Raw genomic sequence first — 24,583 nt, 5'->3', positions numbered from 1 at the left:
AACTGGAGGTTTGTGAGTGTAACAGCGTCTGATGTCTCACTGTTACAGGCTGTTCAGACGCCACAAACACCCGTCAAGGAAACTCCGCCCTTGTTCCTCAGTTGACCGATTTATTTCAAGATCCCAAAGCGGTTTTTAGGTCCGGGTGGAGGGTCACAGCAGGCGCTCCTACACGTGTTAACACTCGGTAAACTCGACCTGAGAGGATCATATTCACCCACAAAGTTATCTGTAACTCCAAATTATTTCAACAGCACAGGCTTTAGGCGTAAGCTCGACTTCTCCAGTAACTTCAACCTTGGGAGGAAATGAATTTATGGATCCGAGAGTGCCGCTCAAACTGCAAGTTGTAGAGTCTTCACTACTTGCTTATTAACTGTTCAAATCAATGGACTGGAGATTTGAAACATAACGTTTGAGTTGAACTTCTCCTTTAAGCTGAAAACATGAAGTTGTAGGCCTATAAAGCGTTGACTGTTCACCCATGAAACAGAGCGAGTTTCAGCCTCTCAGCTTAGTTTGAAGTGCTTTAACCAGAGCAGTTAGGTGTAAACTTTATACTCCATGAGTATATCGAAAACACCAGTTTAATATGAGCGAGAAACAAGCGTTAGGAGACACTAAACTTCACGAGGATCAAACTAGAGCGGACTTGGAGAACAATGTCAAGCTGGAGGCGGGTGACGCGGCGCAGCGCGCCGACTATCAGGGTGAGCAGGACGGTCACGAAGCGCCGCAACCTACCCGCCTGTACAAACGCCGGTGGATGATTGTCCTCCTGTTCAGCTCTTATTCACTCTGCAACTCCTTCCAATGGATACAGTACGGGATCATCAACAACATTTTCATGAAGTTCTACAACGTGGACACCTTCACCATAGACTGGATGTCTATGATCTACATGCTGACATACATTCCCTTCATCTTCCCTGTAACCTGGCTGCTGGACAAGAAGGGGCTCCGGGTCATCGCGCTGGTAGCCACTGCGCTTAACTGTGCCGGGACATGGATCAAAGTGGCCAGCGTCAAACCCAACCTGTTCGCCGTCACCTTTCTGGGGCAGTTCTCCTGCTCGTTGGCGCAGGTGTTCATCCTCGGGATGCCGTCGAGAATCGCGTCGGTGTGGTTCGGTTCAGAGGAAGTGTCCACGGCCTGCTCCATCGGAGTCTTCGGGAATCAGGTAGGCTGTGAGGCAAAGAGAGTCCTCTGTTCAGTAAGTAGGTCAAGTTAGCCCTTCACCTACTTGATCACCGATTTAACCTATATTTAAGAGCTCCACTAACCACTAATCATTTGGACATTCCCACATCTATTTGGCACATCTCGTTTGCGTAATTACGCACGTTCAGGCGACCACAGTGCATCTCTTGTGCGTCCAAGGCACAACATTGTTAGCTAAGAATGTGAGAGAATGAATGGGAGCAACACACAGCGATGCAGCTACAGCATGCAAGAAGAGGCATATATGTACTACTGTGAACAGGTTCTCAGGTGGTCAGTGCTTATACTTGCCCTCAGCCATGGCTGTAATTCATTCATTCAAACCTCTGAAACACAATATACAATATGAGAAACAGAGAAGGAGAAATAGCAGTAATCACAGAAAGAGTTCTTCAAAAACAAAACAAACACACAAACAAACAAACAAACAAACAAACAAACAAACAAACAGAAACTATAGGATAAGATGTTTGAAAGAAAAACTAATAAAATATCCAAGTTACAATATGGAGCATGCTCAGGTCGGTATAGCTGCCAGGAAAAATTCAAATTCTTCAAGTTAATGGCATTATGTCAGTGACACACTGAAAAATATGAGGCTGTTAGCAGATCTGGGCACGGCTGCTTTTGCACAGATTATGGTCGTGGCCCCAGGGAAGACCTAAAAAAGAATTGGAAAAATTACATAAGACACAAGCTTCTTCCAGTACTGAGATAGATAGATAGATAGATAGATAGATAGATAGATAGATAGATAGATAGATAGATAGATAGATAGATAAAGGACAGCATCTAACCAGAAGATTGAAATTAACCAGCCTTTGAGTTGAATAGTTTTATTTATTTATTAAGCCAAGGCAGATCATAGTATTGTGAATGTATTGTAAATCACCCATGAAAATAGTTTCTCAACTTTCGACCACCACATTCTCTGACTGCGACTTGTCACTCCACATAACCCACACACAAAATCCTCTACATGGTGATGCACATTTGGCTTTTAGGAAAATGTATCCACACTAAAGAAAAACCATCAATGTGCTGCTTTTCTGTTTAGATGAGTAGCAGCTGCGTTTTTCATGAGCAACCAAATAAGCAGACGGGATCACAAAGATCAGCATCATGCCACCGTTAATATAAGCCCACAGTTTTGAGCAAACAACACTTGAGTCAACTCAACATCAACTCCAAGGAAATGTCACTGAAAAGTCATCACTTAGTGCTGGGAAATTTGCTGCTTGCGTCCTAGAGCACGAATCGGGTTCAAAAGAAGAAGAACAAACACTTGCAGACTTCCTTCAAATCTTCGGGAGCATGTGTTGAGGCACCTAAAAGAAAGATTTAACACTATTCAAACTTTCCTTTACACTACTCCTAATGACATAGAACACACGTTGACATGTTGAGATGTCGGAGTTTATTCTCTTAACACAAGAAGCGCTTTTCTGTCATTTGTGTCTGAACTGTTCGGAATAGATGAGGCCTCAGTTTGGTTGTGTCGTAGGTTATTTTAAAGCATCCAAACCGCTTTTGTATTAGCACATGTCGTCATATCACACCCTCCTGCAAGAAGGAAGTCTAAAGACATCACATTGAAGGCTTTGTTGCCACATTCATGTCCTCTCTTTCGTAGTGTCTTCAAAGGCTGAGAGAGTGGATCATTTCAGGCACGGTTAAAAAGAAAAAAGTTATACATTTATCAAATAACACAACGGCATATATGCATTATATATATATCTATAAATAAATATATGAAATGACTAGAGGAAGGGTGACTTAAAGAATATCCTTTGCATCAGTACAGTACAGTACAGTACAGTACAGTACAGTACAGTACAGTACAGGGATCTGTAGGTAAACAAGAACAAAGACCTGGAAACATTAACCTCTTGCAGCAACAAAATCTTCCTCACGTTCAAATGAGAGAGACTTCATTAAAGTTCATCGGAGAAATATCTCTGTTTTAGTTTTCTGGGGTAACTGCTATTTGGACCGTTAACTAAAGAGGTAAAACAGGGTCTGAGTTGGTGGGAGTGGTTTAGACAGAATTGGAAGATTTCCTATATTAACATCACATGACAGGACTGAAGGTAATAAATATGTGGACATGCGGTATGGAGGCTCAATGCCGTCACATGCACTGAGTTGTGAATGGACTGAGGACGCTGGTGAAAGCATTAAGTAGCCCCAGCTGTGCTCACTCTCTGGCATCTTTCTACAACAAGCAGTTTGCACACAGGACAGCAAGCTGTTAGGACACAAGCTGCGAAAGCTTAAGACCTCTCACCTCTCACGTTCCAGGGCCCCGCTTTAGGACAGTTGAAATGCCACAAAACAATACTTTGAAAGGCAACCATGCAAATTCTGAACTCAGTGGCGAGGAATGGCCGCGGTCCAAGGCTGCAAAGAATCTCGCTCCAGGCCTCGCTTCGCTGCAGTGGAGTCCAGGACCCGTTGGTTCCCGGTTAGACGTCGAGGCTTTGCAAGGTGACCGTGCAGAGCTGGCCCCGAAGCCTGAGACCAAACTTTACCATCGTCGCTGGGTCATGCTGTTTCTCTTCAGCGCCGTCTCAGCCAGCAATGCCTTCATGTGGCTCCAGTACGGCATTATTAGCAACATTTTCATGCGCTTTTACAACATTGACTCCCTGGCCATCGACTGGTTGGCCATGATATATCTGCTCACTTATATCCCACTTATTCTGCCCGTCCTGTGGCTTCTGGAAAACAGGGGCATCCGGGATGTCGTCCTCGTTGGTTCAGCCTTTAACTGCATTGGCGCGTGGATAAAAATTGGTAGTGCAAGTCCCAATCTGTTCCCAGTCACCTTTTTGGGCCAGTTTGTGTGCTCAGTAGCCACGGTGTTTGTCCTTGGCATTCCTTCTTACCTCGCCTCAGTGTGGTTTGGAGAGAAAGAGGTTTCCACTGCCTGTTCCATAGGAGTTCTGGGAAACCAGGTTAGTCTGAATATGTGATCACTCACCTTTTAACTTCTGCTTTCTGCAGCTGGCGACACGTAGAGAGGCATGAACTGTCCGACAGCTGTCTGTAGATTGTGCAGGGCTGCACTGGATGCCAGAGTCACATACGACTTGTAGTGTCTCAGTGTGAGAGGCCTGAGAGAATCATGTTAACTGTTTGCTGAAACCTGGTCATCAGACTCGGTCGGTTTAGAGGTTTAAATGTAAAAACTTTTGGTCCCAATCTTGAAATTCTGTGTTAATTAGTCAGATGACATGGATGCTGTTGAAATATGTTCATATAGCAATGTGATGTGGTAGCTAATATAATAATTATTATGGTTATCTGAGTTGGTTTTCTCTTGGGCAATAACTTGTATTTGGTGTTTGATTGAGCTGCAAGTTACAGATGAGAGATATTGTAAGAAAAATTGTTGATGATTGAAATTCAGTTGAAATAATTAATTTTAATCATTAAAATTGAACTTTAATCAAATAATTTAAATAATTTAAATCAAGATGTGTTCCTTTAAAGATGATTTAGGTTTTAAAGTTGCATGTCCAATTTGCATCTGAACCAGTAACAAACTAATAATGGTGAAGAGTAAAAATGACATCGCTATAATATACAAAAATGGCCTCTAAATACACAGGCTGTGGTACCATTCAGTCAGTATGTAGCAGCAGTGTTGTTAAAAGCAGAATCTTTTTAAGCCATTTAATGTCACTGTAAAAACATGAATGTACCTCTTGGTGTGTTCCCTTGCTGTTTTTACTCAACTCACCTGTGTTCTGTCCTTAACTTGTGTTATATGTGTTTTCATTGCCTCACAGCTGGGCATCGCCATTGGCTTCCTGGTGCCTCCCATCCTGGTGCCTAATGTGGACGACATGGATGAGCTGGCTCACCACATCAGCGTCATGTTCTACATCACAGCAGGAGTGGCTACCTTACTCTTTATCCTTGTTGTCTTTGGTAAGATGAATGTAGCACATAAAGGGTCATTCCACCCCGGTAACAAAACTAGTATTTTCTCCAAACTTTGTCTTGTCATGGTTAGTTAGTTTAGTTTTAAGACCATAAGATCGTTTTAGGTTGTGTTGTTTTTGTTAGTTAGTGGTCGCTTTTATCGAATTGCTTAAATTTTTCTCTGTCAAGTATTTAACACACAGAAAACCTGGTAGAATTATTCCATCAAACGAGAACTGTAAGGCTGCAGACAGTTATTTTCTTTAATAACCGATTGATTGTTTAATCTAAAATTCCCATTATTATTTCCTGAAGCCGAAGCCCAACATATTCAAATTGCTGTTTTTGTCATACCAACAGTCAAAAATACAAAGATGTTGAGTTCACAATCATAAAAAACAAGAGAAACTAGCAAATATTCACATTTGAGAAACTGGTTCCTGTGGATTTTTAATCTTTTTGCTTAACAAATGACTTAAACAAATAATCAATTATCAGAATGGTTGCCAGTTAATTTTCTTTCAAAGGACTAATGATTAATAAGCTAATCCTTTCAGCTTTAGAGCACAGGTGGTTTCTCTGACCTGTAGTGGTTTTGAGACGTTCATGAATGAAACATGTCCTGTCGCCTCAACACAATGGAAGTGAAAATATTTTATTTGTTCTGCTCAGAGCATTGAAAAACTACATTTTAAGATTCTCAGTGGGACTATTTCCTCAATAGAAAGTTGTTCCAACATTTCAACATGTTCAACTCTTCTTCAGTATTTCAGATGTACTTTCCCAGTGCTTTGTTCAGTGCAAGAGAAACTCCATTTACCTCCATCGTACTGGAGTGGGGACAGGAACCTCAGCAAATAAAACCGAAACTTTATGGGTGACTAGACATTTTAAAGGGTGATATGTTTTTTTTGCAGTTTTGGCAGTTTTTGAATTTACATAAAATGCAGATTAAATCAAAACTGATTTTACTGCACTGCGTAGTCAATGATTTTTTGTGAATGGGTAAAGAGGTGTAGTGGTCAATGAAGGAGTCAAGTGAGTGAAATGAATTAGCTCAAACACGTCATCGCCTCACTCACTAAGCTCTTACACCTCCCCGCATACTCAGGCTTTTTGATGCCTTTGTCTGGATCTTTTTCAGACGGGCCAATGGGATTTCCCTGTTCAGTGGATCCGTCTGATGATGGTTTTAATTTACAGCAGCCTTACACTCTGACAAGAAGCGCCATTCAAAAAGACAAGTGCTGACCTGCATGTTCGCACCAGCACAAAACCCCTCCTGAGGGGGAGACAAAAAAGACACTATTGTGATACAAGTAAGGTCAGGAGAGATGTCACGGGAATGGGCAAGAATGTACAGCACGAGCGCTACAGCACTAAAATCACAATGTTGTTTTGTAATTTAAACGTTAGATTCATGGATATATCAAAAAAGAGGACCTATGGTAACAAAGGGACTTAGCATTGTCTGATAGAAGGAAGTGGTGTGACAAACGGGATGTGAGCTTTCAGGAAAAATGCTTCGCTGTCGTCTGCTTTATATCTGCTGCCCATGCATTTCGACTTTCCTTTTTCTTTTGCCTCATATATTAGCTCAGAGTTTATATTTTTAATTACACATTTAGTACCTCACACCTCATACCTCACAATTACATTCATTTTTCTCTCTGTTTGTGTCACTGAGAAAACGAGATTCATGTGCTGTGTCATTCAGGGAGGAGGTATAGACTGATAACAGAAGTAGTTAGTCAGAACACAGATAGTAGTTCTGTTAGTAGTGCTGAGGAGTGGTCAGAGCAGTCGCATGAAAAAAGCTGTTGTCCTGTCACGTTAGGAGGGGGTGGGGGGTGGGTGGATGGTAGGGTGGGGGCGCTCGTAAGCATTCAGAAACACAAAAGGATGCTTGTGAAGGCATTCCGTAGTAGTACCATGCACAGCATTCAGTCTGACTAAACTGTCACTGTAGTCTGACGATAGTCTCCTGTTGTTTAAAGCGCACCTTGAAATGCAGACTTCAGCTCATTCTCTGTTCATTAGACCAGCAGGACATTGTACCATGTGAATTTTTTCATCTGACACTTTTATGAGCCTGGTTCATAATTATGTCTGTCTTATCAAACCCTTTTGCTTGTGACCCTTTAAAGGAGTAGTTCAGCATTTTGGGAAATACACTTATTTCCAATTTTGCCCAGAGGTAGATGAGAAGATCGACACCATTCTGTATGCTAAATATGAAGCTACAGCTACAAGATGGATAGCTTAGCTTAGCATAAAGACTGAAAACAAGGGGGGGGGGGGCAGCTAGCTTGGCTCTATCCAAAAGTTACAAAATTTGCCTACCAGTGCTTTTAAAAGCTCAGTTATAAACACATTATATAAAATAAGTAGTTGTTTTCCTAGGAGTGATGTCGTATACTACACTTTGACTTACAGTGACTTCACTTTGGTTGTACAGATTAAACAAACAACATATAAGTGCATAAAAGTTAATTTGTGAGCCTTAGAGGTGCAGCTTTATAGAGCCAGGCCAACTGTTTCCAGTCTTTGTGCTAAGCTAAGCTCACCATCTCTTGGCTCATACAAGTGGGAGCATGGTGTCAATCTACTCATCTAACTCTCAGCAAGAAAGCAAATTAGTCTATTTTCAAAACCCAAGTATTTGCACCCCCTGTTCCAGTGTTCATGTCTGAGTTATGCTTAATCATTGGGGGCTTTCCCTCACTCAGACTGTTCCATTTCAATCATTTTTAGGGGACTGAGGAAGGAAAATTTTACAGTATTTCACAAATGGCAAATATATTGTTGCAGAATTTCATGTGATTTTATTTCCTATCCTGGTAAACATCTTGCAACCTCTTATATTCATCCCCTTCTGGCATTTCATTTTAGTTTATTTCACATAAACAAACACTGCACTGGAAAGATAGATATGCTAGAGATAAAGCATAAAAATTCGTAATTCACCCACATCACATAGCTCTGCAGACAAAGCTTTTGCTATCTAAAGACTCATCAGGGCCCAGACTCCCCACTGCAAGTACAGACTCTCCTCCACTTCAGGCCGTGTGATGGATTGGGACGGAGCAAAGGATGTGACTTGTGCTGCTCTTGGTTACTCCAGCGAGATAATTCACACCAGTTGGCCGCAGTAGTTTCATGATATAACACATATACTCACGCACACAGCACACCCTCACACATACATGCAAGATGCCATGTGTGAGGGTTGTCCTGCTGGCTGGGCCATCTGTGGCCCTGCAACAGGCTTGTGAGTCAGCAGGGCAGACAAAGTCCCAGGATTCAGAGATTTTCATAAACTGTGTGCAAAGAGGGGGGGGGGGGGGGGGGGGGGGGGAAGAAGTTTGGCTGCTGCTGAGTTTACCACTAAGACATAATAGGAGTGAATGAGGGGAATCACCGGGTGTTAAAAAGGAAAATTAGCATGTACAAATTTAACTACAAGTTTACAAATATACAGTGTGAGCACTCCAAAAGCTATTTGAATACAACTTTGCATTTCCTTTGACAAACAGTGACCGCACATACAGAAAAATGCGGCTGGGATCCTGTTATAGTTTAAATGACGTCACCTTCACTTCATCAAGTTCACACCTGGCTTTAAAATGCGTCCCTACGTGCGTCTCGATTGACCACCTGTGATCGGATTTCCTGTTTTATATGCAAATAAACAGGTATGTGTTGTTGCTTTTAGCCAATGGACAGTCGGGTCCGTTGTCAATGTGCTTGTGTGTGTGTGTGAGAGAGAAAGAGAGCGAGCGAGCGAGGGGTTGAGCGAATTAATGCTCTTACAGTTAAATAAAGTTTGATGCATTTGAAACAGTAAAATATTTGGGTTCATTATAAACTGCGGCGGGATTCATCAGACTGTGACGTCAGTAGAGTAGGCGGTCCTTCTATGTGGCCCAGGACGCATTTGCGTTCACACTGCTAAAAACAACTTGGACACACGTGGGCTGGACTATCTCCGAATGTGGTCTGAATGATCGGATCTCACATGAGTCCTCAATGCGTCTTGGGTGCGTTCACACCTTCGAGCTGTCCACCTGTGATCCGATCACCTGAGACATGTTAATACCAGGTCTGAGCCGGGCCTAAGAGCAGGTCTGTTTAGTAAAATGAGGGAGAGGTGGTCACTGCACACAAACCTCCAGGTCAGATTGACCAGGGGAGGGGGAGTTGTTGGTTCAGCTCCAGTATCCACAAAGAGAGACATCTGTGTTTCCCTAGAGTCCTGAGGGCATGTGCTCCCACCCAGGAGAAAGAACCAGTGAAGCAGGTCACATCACAGTTTTCACCCGGAGAAGTGGCTGCCTGCCCCTCAGCCTGCAGAACGCTCAGCACAAGACTAGCTGCACCACGCTGTATGTGTTTGGACCTGTCCAACTGTGTGAATGTGTCCACATGTTGAAATGTTTGAAGCTGCTTTACACACAGTACAGATGGCTCATCTGTGCAGAGGCACAGGCGTGTGGTACACATATCGGAGGTTTGCAGCCGCAGCAGTTTGCTTGTGTAAAGAGGACAAACATAATTTCTAACAGTAAACCTCTGTTGATTTAGCCTGTTAAATCCCAATATTCTTCTTAAATGCCCCCAGCTTCAAAGTAAAAAAAATATTGTTCTACATTGTTTGACAATATCACATATAGTAATTTCATATCTACTTGTCCCAGTGTGTCAGTTTAAGATAATATGATGCTTCTGGTTGTATTACTGCACATTTTCCAATATTTCAGCAAGACTGGTTTTTGTATCTTTGTAGACACTGCTGCTGACTGTAATTTCAGTGACAGCTCTGTAGGTTTGAACAGTGCTTTTAGGTACAACAAAAGGTCAAGAGGTTAACAAGGCACCGAATCTGCTGTTAATTTGTGTTTAATAATGTTGTTGGTTTCTCCCTATGTCAGTCTTCCAGGAGCGTCCTAAACTTCCTCCGACCCAGGCCCAGGCCACAGCTCGCAGCATCCCACCAGAGCAGTACTCGTACACCGCCTCCATCCGCAGGCTGCTCCGCAACAGGCCCTTCATCCTCCTCATCGTCACTTACGGTCGGTCATAACCTCTCTCTGCAGTAGCGGTTGTTTGTTTAAAGTTATATTGTCAGTGCTGTTCCTCACAACTGACTGTTATATTGACCAACTGAAAATGGTTGCGAGATTCAGGTTGTGTCATACACATCACCACAGCTGCCCTGCACCACATCAGTCAGTGATTCTCCTGAATAATGGCAGGAATTATACATGTAGACCAACACTCTCCCTTTAAAGTGTAACAAGGGTTATGTTAAATGTCATAAAAGTTTGCTGCACTCAAGTCATTAATTATTCAAATGCCCAAACAGATGATAGTGAGTGTCCAAAGTATCAGGGTCCAAAGTTTGTTTATAGTCTGACAATGTTTAACAGCTGTGTTTGAGCGACGTGACTGGAGGTAAAACATTTTATCAGGTGAAAGTAAAGTTTCTTTCCAGTTTGTCCAATCATAGCTGCTCTCTCTCTACGACAGCTGCGAGCAGTTTAAGGAGACATTTTAACCTCCATTTACCTTTCTGTGTCATTTCATGGGACACAATTCACGTGACTATTATTAGTGTGTGTTTGTCTCTGTCTCTCTGTCCTTCTGTCTTCCTGTGTAATGTGGTCATACGGGTTGCCAGATAAGTATGCAGAGTCTCAGATTTACCTGTGACTGTCACGCTCTCTCTCTCCTGCAGCTCCACCTGTCCCCGTCACTTAAACTGAGCTGTAGCTGCTGTTCCTCTTTACATTCAGGAGGCAGACTCATTCTTAGACAGTAATATATGCAAATAGTATGAAATAAAGAGTGTTTAAAGAAGTATAGTTGTCTTGTTTAGTTTATGTCCGAGTTAACGGCTTTGTATAAACCTTTTGTTGAAGAAAAAACACTCAGGGCTACTTATCCTTTTATAGAAATCCTTGGTTTAGGACGGCTCTGTGTTTTGGAAACCAGTTTGATTTGGTCCATTACACACAAGTGAGAACCAAATCCTTCCCCGCACTCTTTTTACAGTATTTCATAATTCCGTTATGGAAGTTAGCTCATCGACGTTGTGAAAAGTTTCCTGAAAAATAATTTTCTCCTGAGGTTTGTGGTTCGCACACTTTCTTTGACAGTCTTTCCCGTCCGACAGGTCTGAACGTAGGTTGTTTCTATGCTGTTGGCACCCTGCTGAACCGCATGATCATCGACCATTACCCTGTAAGTAAACACAACAGTGTTTCACTTCAGTGTCTCCTTTATATTCACCACCAGTCATTCATACTTCCCAAAACTCTTGATGCACATCCTATAATTTGCCATTTGAAAAAAAATTGCGGTTAGAGTTTATATTTATATTCACATATTGGCAGCTTGAACTATAACCTTTTAATACCCAGAAATAATCCAACATGAAATGAATGAACTGCACTGTGTTCACAGATTTAACACTTATAAACCCAGTTTTCTCTTGACACAGAATTCATTTATTTCTAATTAAAATAATTTTGAGTACTACTACTGAAACACTTGAGTTTCAGTAGTAGTAGTAATTGCCATAGTAGGAATCACAACTGGCTGCTGCTGATATATATGTATAATTTTATGGAACAATGTTTCCTTCTGAAGCTTTTAATATAATATTAAAGGCCATTAAGAGGATGTGTGAAGAAATGACTGATGCAACATCAGATTGATGTAGAAACATTACTCATTCAGCTCATTCAAATTCACACCTCACCTCCCCTGTGTGAAACAGCGTCTGCTTTATCTGGAACTGCCTTGTCTTTCCTCAGTATGTAAGGTCACATGGTCACAGGGTCACTGACCAATGTCCTGTCTTCCTTGACCCTTCAGAGAGAAGAGGTGAATGCTGGGAGGATCGGCCTTACCATCGTCATAGCGGGCATGGTCGGCTCCCTGATCTGTGGCATCTGGTTGGACAAAACTAAAACTTACAAGTAAGGCGAAAGGGAAAGGGCAGAGACGGAGAAAGCGTGGAAGAAAAAAAAAAAAATATTGTCACTTATTGATTCACAATCCAAAGTTTCTAACACTTCTTTTCCACTTTTTTTGTCTACCTGTATTTATCCATCATTAAGCAGCTACACGAACTCTGCTCTGTCCTGTTTATTGTCATTCCCCTTCTCATCTCACTGCAGAGCTTCAGTATTTATGTGTTGGCTGTCGGGGCTCCGTGTCTGCTTTTCCAGGTGCAGCATGCTGCTCTGACAGCGACCTCTTTGCCTCATGTGCTCTCTGGCTGTGTATTGACAGCAGCGTCCACCCTCTGGGGGGGGTGGGGGGGGGCGTGCTTGAGTTAACCCCCCTCTGTCTTATTTACAAGACTTTTGTTCTGCAAATGTAGGAATGCAGCCGTTTATGTGGCTCACATGCAGGGACACTTTCAGTCCCACACATTGTAGCCCGAGAGCACTTTCTCACATATTTTTCAGTTTCTCTGTTAATTTCAATATTATCACCAATTTTGTTTCCATTCAGTTCTTTCCATTCAGTTCCTTTTAAATGGTGTTTATTATTCATTTATGGGGACTTTTTTTTTTTAGTTAATTTATTCCAAATGTCAGACTGCAGTTTCAGTTGTGTTATGGTCATTGTGGACAAGATTTATTTCAAAATGTATTCAATTCTGTTTTTGTGACATATAAAAATGATTATTTAGTTATAAGTGATTTTTATAGGCACCTGTGGAGTTTTCTTGCGATCAAAAATAACTTCACATTCAGTGTTACTCATCAAAACACATTGTGTTTAGGTCTAACAAACATGTTTAATGCATTTTCTTCCCCGTAAAACATTTGCAACGGCATTTGCTTTTAATTTGAAAACCTGCATTGTTTACATCCATATTCTCTTGCTAACAGTCTTCTTCTGATTCACTGGCTTTGTTGGCACATTGCTGTGTTTCTTGGCGCATTACTGCCACCTGTTGATTAGTGCAGCAGTATGAGACCACTGAGCTTTTTTCTGTCCTCATGTGCATTCACGAAAACAAACAGACCGGGGGAACACAGTGTGACCCAGTGATCAAACATTTCACAGAGGATGTTTAGATTTGAAAGCTTCATCATATATATGCCTTTTAACCTAATGCATTTTTAATTCATTGAGAAGCTGCTGTGGTCTGCCACTGTGCCTAATGTAACATGAGGAGTTTCTCCACTTGAAAACGCAGCAGTTTATCCTGATAATGTTAATTATATATTATTATTTATATATTACATTTTATTAACTAAAACAAGTCATTGTATATTTTTCATGTGTTCTCCAGGCAGACTACCCTCGCGGTCTACTTCATGTCTCTGGTGGGGATGATCGTCTATGCTGCTACACTCAGTTTGGGACACCTCTGGGTGGTCTTCATCACCGCCGGAGCTCTCGGGTATTCTTTCATTCATTGCTTCTTTCTTTTTTCATCAATAAGGATTTACTTGTTTTTAATGTCTGTGCTCATGTGTATGATACTTTATTCAAAATACACATCATTGTTTTAGAATATATAATATAAAATATTATATATATATATATACATTTGCTACCAAATCACCAAAAATATTCACTTTCAAGATGGATTATATCTTAAAGCAACTGGACTGGACTGGACTGGGATCAGTAAAATCCTATTTTAAGCTGTAACTATTTGCAGATTCCTTACACAGAGGGTGTCTCCTCCACTGTAAGCAATTTATAAAAAAAAAAAAGAAGACCTGAATCATTGACAGAAAACTTTGCCAACCCTTGTCCAGTAGATTCAGTCAAGTCTGTTATGTTAATTTCCCAGAGTGCAATATTTGTGTTGACATTTGCGACAATAATTTACAGTATGTTTATTCAGTGGTCAACTTTGGCCTGATGAGATCATGTATATATATACCTATGGTAAAGCCTTTGCCTTTGTACACACTGACCTAGAATTCAAACTCAGGATATAAAGAGCAGAGGTAACACAACCCCCTGCTCATGGGAAGAGGAAAACATAGATAGAGACCAGGGTTGTGTGGAATCATCTCTAACAGTTATTTTAATTCAATTTAGTTTACTTAATGCCAGCAGGAAAATCCACAACATGTCATTACTGCTTTCCAGGGAGTGTGGGATACATACTGTCTTTTCAAAGCAAACAATAAAGGGACAATTTAAACACAGTTAACAGTAACAGTCAAGTTGTGTTCAACATGGTTCTCAGATAAAGGCTATACAAGGCAATATGAATTGGAAAAATGACAGTTAAAATCTTCATGGAGGATAATGATCCACAAGGCTATTTTTCTTTTCAAATTAAAAGCGGATTTGGTAGCCAGCAGTATACTTTCACATCCAGTTTGAACCTTTATGTGGCCGTTGTGAAATCATAACACCTCTTCAGTAGCACAGATTGGTCTTCCAGATTGGGCTCGCCCTTTCTGTGAAGGCACACCTACATAATAAATCGTACATGCTCACATGCACGCCAGACAGTGTTCACGATTCATGTGACTCAGGCTAATGGAGACCAAATCAGCTTCACAGTCCTCCTGGAGCTCCTGGTTTTCAATTGATAACACTGCTTTAGCTCTTTCTTTTATCCAATGCGTACAACCATTGTGCTGAGTATTTTTCTATGTAAGAGCTTCTGTTTTGGGAATTTACATTTCTCTATGTATCGCTGTGTCCTAAACAAAGCTCTCGATGGACTCGCATCTTAAAAAGAAAAAAAAAAAAGCAACAATATGCGAAGGCATCACGTCTGCTGCTCTGTGTTCTTGTTATTGAAGCGTACTTATTTGCAGAAGAAGCCACTTAAATGTCAAAGAAAGGTGTCTGGAAATACAGTACGCACTGACTCAGGATGATGTGTTTTGCTGCTGTTGCCCTGTCAGAACCCTGCCATTGAGTTTCAGTTATTGTCACTTCAGTGGAAAGATGAGCTGCTGCTATTGAGTGAGACAATAAACTGATGTCACTGGACTACTTTCAAATCCTGTTGTTCCTGTATAACTTGACGAGTTCTGTTCAGCTATAGATGAAGGCATTAGTCTTGAGTTCCTGGGAGGACATTTACGTTTAGTTCACACAAAGTTTTCATCTTGTTGTGAGGTATTAGGAAGTGGGAGGGCCAAAAAACAAAACAAAAAACAACACATCATTGAACAGAGGTTGTGTCCTAAAGTATACATGCAAAATACAGGCTGTGATATTGAAGTTAATGTCAAATTAGAACCAGATGTTTTGTGGTAATAACAGAAAGAAGAGCTGTTATCGCTGCGGTTGAAAAATACATCCAAAGTATTAGAGTTGAGAGCCAGAAAAGCCCCGTCATAGATGAACATGTGATGATTAATGATTATAATTTCTGTGTCTCTGTGCCCCTGTGTGTGTGTGTGTGTGTGTGTGTGTGTGTGTGTGTGTGTGTGTGTGTGTGTGTGTGTGTGTGTGTGTGTGTGTGTGTGTGTGTGTGTAGGTTCTTCATGACGGGCTACCTGCCGCTTGGCTTTGAGTTTGCAGTCGAGCTGACGTACCCGGAGTCAGAGGGAACCTCCTCCGGACTCCTCAACTGTTCAGCACAAGTACGATTGAGTCACTCAAAGGGTCGTTCTCAACATAACATAACCCAACTGTGGATTAGACAGCACAACAACAAGTGTTTGTGTTTTTACTGGTCACACAGTGAAAGTGAGTCATTCACCTTTTTTTCTCCAGGAAACTTCTCACCAAATTTGCAACATGCAAATGCTGCAATTCACAGTGTGAGACAAAAACAAACACCATAATTGCAGCCTGTGCATAAGTGTGTGACGGCTTTGCAAGACTCACAAATTTGCAATTTGCGTGTAAGCGGCGCTCACAAAATACTTTTGTTTAATGGAGCCCTGGATAGCTGATGCCCACAGGCTTCCCAAGCTCTTGTCTTAACTGTCACATGTTGTGCATGCGCAGGTGTTTGGCATTATATTCACCATCTGCCAGGGGAAGATCATCGATAAATTTGGCACGCTGGCAGGAAACATCTTCCTCTGTGTCTTTCTTCTAATTGGCACAATAATGACAGGTAAGACCTTTGTGACTGTAAAAAATATACTACATAGAGTCATAACAAGCTACTGATCTCGAGTCACATAGAGCAGTGCACAAGAATTGTCTTGGTTAGTGACTGTTTCTGTTATGGGTTTACTAATGCTCCTGTGGGAAAATGTTAAATTCCAAGAATGGAGCTCACACTTATTGTATAACTTGAAGGACGGTTTCAGGGTTAAATGTCATGATACAGAATATTTCCAGCACAGTGACAGATGTGTTTTTATTGTTCAATATAATTAACAAAGAATTTTGTCACAGGCCATAGCTTACAGGAAAGCTGTTTGACGTTAGAAGCAGCTCGGGGATTAGAAATTAGTTCCTAGAAATTCTTTAATTTCCTTGAATAGGTTAAGTAAAAACACAACACTCTGTTTTAAACTGTCGTCTGGGGAAAGACTTCCCGTCGCCGCAGGCACTTTCTTGTTCCCGTCTCCATCCTCGTCGCTCAAAAGTGACTGTTTTTCATTAAACAAAGCTGCAAGCTGAAGTTTCTTGAAAAACAGGTCAGAGGGTGGAGCAGTAAATATTTTGTTGTCCATTGACTGAGTAATGGAAACTTTTGCATCACCTAGAAGGTAATCATCATACGGTTAGAAATGCTGCACAGCTATACTGACACACAGTACATACAGTGGCACTTGCTTTCCAGCGATTACAGGGGAGATTTCATGCCTCAGTTGACACCTCGGTCAATACAAAGCCACTTGAGTGTTTTTGCATGGCCCATTGAGGGGTTTATGAGCAATGTATAACTTGTATTAGCCGCTGCAGCGCTTAACTTTGTGCACACTACAACAAACAATCCCAGACTCTTTAATGAGACTTTTCTGCTCACAAAGGTCAGCAGACTGACTCACTGTCTTTTGTAACTTACTCAGCACTTAGACACGAGTGCACTTTTGCCGGGGTCATCATGCCAGCTTTAAAAGAAAATAAGCTCACAGTATCGTCTCTCTGTAAAATTTTCAGTTACAAAGGTTATAATTTGTTGTGAAACATTGTCCTTAAAGAAGGGGTTGAGGTTAATTATTAAATTGCAATCAAGCTGTTTTTATACTTGTGCAACATAAACTTTGAAGATAAGCCGGGATGCATAACTTGAGTTAGACATACTGTATTTCATCCTGCCACACAGTCTTGGGAAATACTGAACAAAATGTATTATACTTTAATTGAGGCACTGTTAGGATTCGATTGTGTCATCTACTCTGTAGTCACCATTATTACATCATGTCATGCAACCACATTTTTATTTCCATATCATGTGTGTTTCCTTAAATGCATTAAGGTGGACCTAAAGTCATATTTTTAATTGTAATAAAATAGTGTCATTGTCATTATCTCACGCAGGATTTACCTGTTTGTCTCTTTATTTCTCTGCAGGCTTAATCAAGTCTGATCTGCGGAGACAAAATGCGAACCTGTTGGCCAAAGCAGCAGTAAGTGTGAAAAGAGAGTCGTGCTTTGTGTTTTTGTTGGGAACATACAGTAGACTAACAGTGGTGGTGGTAGTGTGATGTAGAACAGGCATATTTATAAAAACACACTTTGGCATGGCACGGTCAGAAAAGCACAGGTTCATGTTGCGACATCGTCGTGACTTTCTAGGACACTTGAACAGAATCATCATTAATGTTATTGTGCTGTGCTTTTCCTACTAAGGCAAGTCAAAGTGTCTGCTGTGTGCTTGTCATAAGTTTGCATGGAAGGCATACAGTCAAGATCACATGTGCATCTTGTGCTGCTCCAGAAATAACTCACTCTCTGCTCCCTGCCGTGTCTGTTTTATCTGTCGTCTGCATGTCTGTAGCAATTTTCCATTAAACATAAAATACTGATGAACATGTCGCGATGCTGCTACGCTGTCTCTGCTGCATGTCTGCCATTGTCATCTCACTCAGGTTACTGCACGTTGTGTAACAAAGCATGCATCCGCTGTGTCAGAAACATTGTCACTCACCTACTTGAAGTCATTTCAGATGAGATGTGCTTGTGTTAAGAATTATATTAACTAACATATGTTTTGAGCGCTCAGAGTTTGTATGGTAGCATTGGTTTGAATGGTTTGAGAGATAAAGAGATTACTTGGAGGGGCAGTAAAATGAAGCAGTGCTGCCTGAAGGGGGCGACAGGACTGTGGACAAAATCAGAAGAGTTGTTACTGATGCCTGGGTGGGTCTCCAAGCTCTGTGGTGAAGTTAGGGATGAGTGCTGACAGGAAAGCAGTCAAATTATCCACATGCTAATGCTAACATGTAATGAAGAGCAGACATGAGGGATCATGATTTACTCTGCAATAGTTTTCAGGAATATACTCATTTGCTTTCTTGTGGAGAGATGAGATAGTTACATGAGAAGATCTATACTCTTATTTATACTCCCTTATCTGTCCGTGAAGCTAGAGCCAGGAGATGATTAGCTTAGCTTAGCATAAAGACAAACAACATAAAGGGGAACAAAATCGATTAACACATTATATATCACTTGTCTACTTCATACAAATACTGCAGTATAAAAACAACAATTTACCATTTAGGGGGTTACATGCCAAATTGTTTCTTGGCTGGGAGCTGAGCTAAGCTAACCAGATGCTAGCTTTATATATAACCGATTGATGATGAAAGTGGCGTCGATCTTCTCATTTCACTGTCAGAAACAAAGCGAATAAGCATATTTGTGCCGAACTGTTCCTTTAAACATTGGGGTTGTTTAAGAATAATCTAAATGACTTAAATTAGCTATAAATTACAAACATAAACTCATTCAAGCAGGAATTCAATGGGGGAAATTTAAAAACTGCCTTTTAGATCAGATTCTGTTGAACTTCATCCCAGACTGGAGACTCACGCCTCCTTAAACACTGAATGAGAAGTGATCAGTAGCTGTTGTTTTAGGCGGAGAGGCAGATGTTGGGACAAGACTACGGAGCCACAGCGCTAATCTCCGAGCCGCAGACTCCTCCTTCTCAAGCCTGATCAATAAACCTTTCTGCTTCCACAAAAAAAAAAAAAAAAAACTCAAATCTTAGCTCAACACACAGATGCACAAAGGTAGGAGCACAGAGCGATCAGCACACACTGTCTATAATCACCCACACCTGCTGCACACTTTTTCACCCTTCACTTTTTCACCTGCCTATTCTCTCAGTTTCTTACGATCACGCTGAATAATATTCACACAATCATGTAAATACGAAGCTTCTTTTTTTGTTTGTTTGTGATTTTATCCAACAAGCTTGGGAGCAATTCCAGCTGAATTTAAGGAATGCATTTTAAGTTAGCTCAGGTAATAATTAATCTCATCACACTGATATGTCTTGATATGTCTTTGACAATAACAACATAATGATAAAAATAAAGTCACATTCACATGGGAGTCTTCAGATGATTATTTTACTATGTAGATAGCAGATAGCTGACTGATATGAACTCCCACGATAACCGTAAATCTTAGATAACATTTCAGATCTTTATTGATATACAGTTTTTTTTTTCTATGGTACAAAACCTTATCTTCTTTGAATCTATAGTCCTAATTACGAAACTGTGGTCTTATCTATTAATGTTCGTAATGCATCCACAGATGACATTTTGACATGTCACAGCAGGAAAGAACAGATATAAATCATAAAATTATTCATTTAGCTGCTTCAGTTTCAGGATCCTGGTACAGTGCGTGCTGGCTCACTGTCACGCATGACTCACTGAGACGCTTGAACAGAGCAGAGCCATTGTAAATGTTAGCGGTAAATTAGCAACACTGTGCTTTCATGTGTTTTAACGTAGCTTGTAGTCAGCAGGATCCATATAACTGTTGAATTAACAAGCCTCTCTTGATTGACAGGGACCTTCTGACTGCCACGATGTGAACCTGGCTGCAGCTTCTATCGTCACAGAAGCCCAGCTTTAGACACACACACTAACAAAAAAAAAAGCCTAGAAAGTGACAATGATCTCCTTCCTGTTGCAGTGTAACTTACTGAGGTAGAACAACACAATCAGGAAGTCTTTAGACCCACTTCCCTTCTAAGAAGAGTTAGATGTATAATATTGTGTTATTTATTTTTAAAAATTGCTAAAATGCTGAACTAAATCTCATATTTAATCATTACATAAACAGCTGACCATGTAAATACATTATCCACATTTTTATGTGATTTTTGTAGAAAATATCTGAAATAAAAAAAGACATACAGCAGCATATTAAAGGCTTTCTAATCCATGGCAGTCCACAGTAAGGGATACAATATTGATGACACTTTGTGTAATTTTTTTAACACCATTCAAGTTTACTTATTTAACAGAAATAAAACTGTTTTATAAAGTTTTTTGTCTTTATTTTGTGTCATGCTTTACTTTATTTCTTATCTTGTGGAACCCGCCCAGGTCCACCACACCCAATACGAGTCAGGGATCAGGGACATGGTGTAGTATCATAGAATACTGAATATGACATTGACATTTATCATTCCGTTATCACGACACTGATGCCGCTGATTACAGTGTCAGACATGTATAGAGATGGCTGCATTGTTGTCTTTCAGGAGGACAGATCCAGGGACAGATCCAGGCACACATGCACACACAGCTGTTATCTTGCTCCAGTAACCACAGCATGAAGTCACGCTTTGAGATGTTGATCATAACATTAGGTTACATGCAGGTTTTCTCAGAGCTGATATAACTATTCTTGTTAGATGATAAATAGGTAAATCAGCACACAGACGTGGATGATGTTTGTCAGATTTGACAATAGTGAATCAAAACACTGAAATAGATTAAAGGCCAAAAATAAAATGTTCATTCAAAGTATAAAAACATGTTTTGCATCCTCCAGCCTTCATCAGATACACTAGTTCTTACAATGGCAGCACCCAGACAGGTCAACTGTGTGCCAAAGGTAAAAAAAGTGAATCATACCTTTACAGTGATACCATAACTCACCTTCAAGAGGATAATATACACAGGATTCGAACATATTACTGGCCCTTTTTTTTTTCCAGAAACATACAAACAAACACAAGAGTGTGTGTACCCCTCTCAGTCACATGGTGGCGGCATTGTTGCGTACAAACAGCAGTGACTCGTCTAATGAACGAGAAGGCCCACAAGGATTCAAGTGAGGGGCACGAGAAAAAAACGTGGTCAGTGTACATTGGGGATATAATTTGATCTCTCAGTGTCCCTTGAATTGTTTATATTTTGCTTTGATCAAAAATGTGAAAATAGCCTGAATAAAGCACATAGCTGCAGATCTGAAGTGTTGGTAAATGACTACATTAAACTTCTCATTGGCATAAAGAGATAAAGTTGCCTCGGAGCAGCTCTGTTATGAGATCATCCTGACTTAAGGCCAGTATTCAAAGAGCAGCTCCCATTTGACTGATTCTCTGATGATCTCATTGTTCTCTAGTTAGCTAATGACTGATCCTTGGCATGGATTGACTGTTAAAGTTTCTATCATGAGTTTTTCCTGGTGCTACAGGTTCGTCAGCACATAGACCTGTGGAAATAGTACTCAGTAGTAGTGTTTCAGTGTCGATAAATGCAAAATTCATCACTTCAGTCTAACAAATGACTTTTACATCTGCTGCACAGTCAGTCACCCAGCAGCACATCAAACGTTACTTTTATTATTTAACACTTTTGAAGAAGGAGAGAAGTTGGATGAGGAAAAAAATGCAAAGAAACAGAAGAGAGGATTTCTGTTTGGTTTTATAAAGGAGCTAAAAGGCTGACATCATACATCACTTGTTGTGTCAACACTATTTATACTGTATGCCACACAGCAGAGTTTCCCTCTTTTTATGAGCTTTATTAATGTGGAATATATGAACTGGAGACAGGAAGGTCACAAAAGGACGAGGACGAGCAGGGTGTGACCTCAGGCTCGCTGGGAAAACTCCTGACAGTTTGCCCACCCACATGTAGAGATGGATGTTTGAATAAGGCCTCTTGTATGCATGTGACATTTCAGGGCTGATCGGAAGAACTTACTGTACATGTGAAGGTTAAGTCACTTTGCTCTTACCAAGGGACTTTTGCTTGTTTTTCGTCACGCGTTTGGTTACTTTACTTTTCTGCTGATGGACCAAGTATGAAGCTATGAGGGAAGTTGGAGGGAGAATTCAAGGAAAATTTTCCATTTAATATTTGTTAAGTAGATCTTATTAATGATAGGTCACATGGAGATGGCAGCAGGTCTTCATTTGTTAAATACTTATTGCCTTAGAGAAACCCACATAACTGTCTCTTGCTCTCATATGTGACGTGCTGGGAAGGAGGTAGGAGTGAGAAGCCGATATGGAAACAAGCTGTATGTGATGTGCAATCATATATAATGATATGATACACGTTGTGATATGTTCTCTAGAAATTCAACTGAGAAACTATTTACTGATAAGAATTGAACAGCTGATATAAACACTTGAAAAATCAAGGTAATGCAAAAAGTTCAATAAAATAAGTCATAATTATTGATTTGCAACATTGCACAAGATAGCACCAACGTTATTTTGGTTTCAGGATCTAAAAATTAACTGTACTTTTTTGGGGGAAAATTTGCTTATTTGCTTGTTGAGAGCCAGACCGAAGATACCACTCTTATGCACTTATATATCTGTGCATTAACTATGGAGTTGGCTAGAGCTGGAAGTTGATTAGCTTAGCTTAGCAAACTTAATGAGTCCACCTCCTATTACCTTGAAATCTGATTAATTAAAATGTCATATCTTGTTTGTTTAAGCCCGCACAATATATGCTTTTGGATTAACTTCACAACGAGCTTTAGAGGTGCTGGTAGGCCGATTTCTGAACCTCAGAGAGAGCCAGGCTTTCCAGTCTTAATGCTAAGCTAACTATCTCCTGCAGCATTGCCTGTAGCTCCACACTTGAAGCACAGCCACGAGAGTGTTATTAATCTTCTCATTTAAGTCTTGACAAGAGACTAAAAAAGTGCATCTCCCAAAATTTTGAACTATTCCTTTAAAGAAAAGCCAACTCAGTATAAATGGCATCTGGTGGTATATATCATAATATCACCCACTCCTAGACATGCTTATGCGCAGCCTTGTGGGAATGGTGTTGTGACAGATTACCAGTATTAACAGTATAACCACAGAATGGGTGATGGTGTACCTCACTCTCATACTGAATACTACTGAATACTCCATGGCATGATGATTTATTCTGCAATGCTGTTGCATGATGGTAAAGTGCGTCATTGCCCTGAGCATTGCTGATCCTATCTGCCTGCTGGCGCTTCACAGATATTATCAACTATCCGCACCATGATCCCTCCTGCACCCACAAACCCAAAACCAAAAATACACAGCTAAAATTATAAACACTATATTTAGTTTGTCTAGAGAGGTGGGCAGAAAACAGCATTCTGTAATCAGCTGAGGCTTAGGGACTAGATTGTAGGCCTTCTTGCAACTAGTTAGAAACTAGAAATAAACCATAAATTTGCCAATAACACCGCCAGTTGGTGTAGGAGTGCAGATAACCATCAGACTCATAAGGGATGGATTGGAGGGTGAAATGTGGAGGGAGGAGGTTGAAGCGAACACAGCATGACGCAGTGCCTCCTGTTTGTGTTGCCTGTTCAAACAGAAACAGAGATTGATGGTGCTGGCCACGTACAACGCACAGTAGTGAAGAGGGAGTTGTGCGTGTGCACAGACACATGGGCGGAAAAAAAAGAGAGACATACAGTAGATAAAGCCACATGATTTTATAGATGAGAAAAACAGAAAGAGAAGTGCTAAAAAATGAGAAGGTCGAGCTGACAAGGGGGATATCAAAACAACTGAAAGGAAAGATCCTTGAAAGACAGGAGATGAAAGTGTAACTAGGACTGAGAGTGAAATACAAGTAAGTGCGGTAAAGACTTTGTCACACGCAGATGGCTGCACGGTGTATCTTGGAGAGGCTGCTGAACGAGCACCTCATCCATGCACATTTTGGAGAAATATAACTGGCTCGCAGATGGACTGCAGAGAAGGGAGGCGCTGCTACGGAGTCAAACTGTAAACTGAGTCTTGATATATTTGAACACTGGCTCCACGCCAGAGGAGCTGCGCTTGGTACCAGCATTTTCTTCTTCACTTTACAGAGAAGATAAAAACTTCTCTCATTTTTCTTCGTTCAGTCACTTTTTTTTTTTTTCTTCCTCTGTGTTTGTGTGTGTGTGTGTGGCCTCCTCCAGTCCTTAGATAATGAGCACTTGAAAAAGCAAACACAGAAAATGTATGTGTTTGGTTTTCGATTTTGAACACACACACAAGACACAGACACAGAAATTTGCAGGTAGCGCAGAAAATTACAAATCC

The 24,583-nt window shown here is 40.7% G+C and overlaps 1 protein-coding gene and 1 long non-coding RNA gene across 5 annotated transcripts; one reads left to right on the top strand and one right to left on the bottom strand.

Annotated features, from left to right (window-relative positions):
• Positions 1-83: 83 nt before the first annotated feature.
• Positions 84-20,577, top strand: flvcr2b (FLVCR heme transporter 2b). Of its 3 annotated transcripts, none has more exons than XM_056405525.1 (11): positions 84-1,180; positions 5,016-5,157; positions 10,083-10,223; positions 11,327-11,394; positions 12,031-12,134; positions 13,466-13,576; positions 15,635-15,740; positions 16,111-16,222; positions 17,635-17,690; positions 19,146-19,301; positions 20,095-20,577. In XM_056405525.1, the coding sequence occupies exons 1-10, from the start codon at positions 593-595 to the stop codon at positions 19,224-19,226; spliced, it is 1,509 nt and encodes a 502-aa protein (XP_056261500.1). In that variant the 5' UTR covers positions 84-592; the 3' UTR covers positions 19,227-19,301; positions 20,095-20,577. The 3 variants fall into 3 exon arrangements, with proteins under 3 accessions (XP_056261500.1, XP_056261499.1, XP_056261498.1); XM_056405523.1 differs by lacking the exon at positions 84-1,180 and adding an exon at positions 3,320-4,178; XM_056405524.1 differs by lacking the exons at positions 84-1,180; positions 19,146-19,301 and adding an exon at positions 3,224-4,178.
• On the bottom strand, positions 11,017-12,413 carry LOC130187699 (uncharacterized). Of its 2 annotated transcripts, none has more exons than XR_008830494.1 (3): positions 12,255-12,413; positions 11,915-12,127; positions 11,017-11,392 (listed from the first exon to the last, which is right to left on the bottom strand). It is a non-coding gene; the product is annotated as an uncharacterized LOC130187699 (long non-coding RNA). The 2 variants fall into 2 exon arrangements; XR_008830493.1 differs by having other exon boundaries at positions 11,915-12,121.
• Positions 20,578-24,583: the final 4,006 nt, after the last annotated feature.

Source organism: Seriola aureovittata, chromosome 19 (assembly GCF_021018895.1).
Source record: "Seriola aureovittata isolate HTS-2021-v1 ecotype China chromosome 19, ASM2101889v1, whole genome shotgun sequence".
In the NCBI taxonomy this organism is placed as follows: Eukaryota; Metazoa; Chordata; class Actinopteri; order Carangiformes; family Carangidae; genus Seriola; species Seriola aureovittata.
Note: the sequence above shows the minus strand (reverse complement) of the source record. Positions and strands in the feature narration are given on the sequence as shown.

Bases quoted from the DNA above. Each gene is read 5' to 3' on its own strand.
- flvcr2b (XM_056405523.1), top strand. From the start codon at position 3,546: ATGCCACAAAACAATACTTTGAAAGGCAACCATGCAAATTCTGAACTC. The intron at 4,179-5,015 runs GTTAGTCTGAAT...ATTGCCTCACAG, and splicing joins TAGGAGTTCTGGGAAACCAG to CTGGGCATCGCCATTGGCTT. The intron at 10,224-11,326 runs GTCGGTCATAAC...CCCGTCCGACAG, and splicing joins CCTCCTCATCGTCACTTACG to GTCTGAACGTAGGTTGTTTC.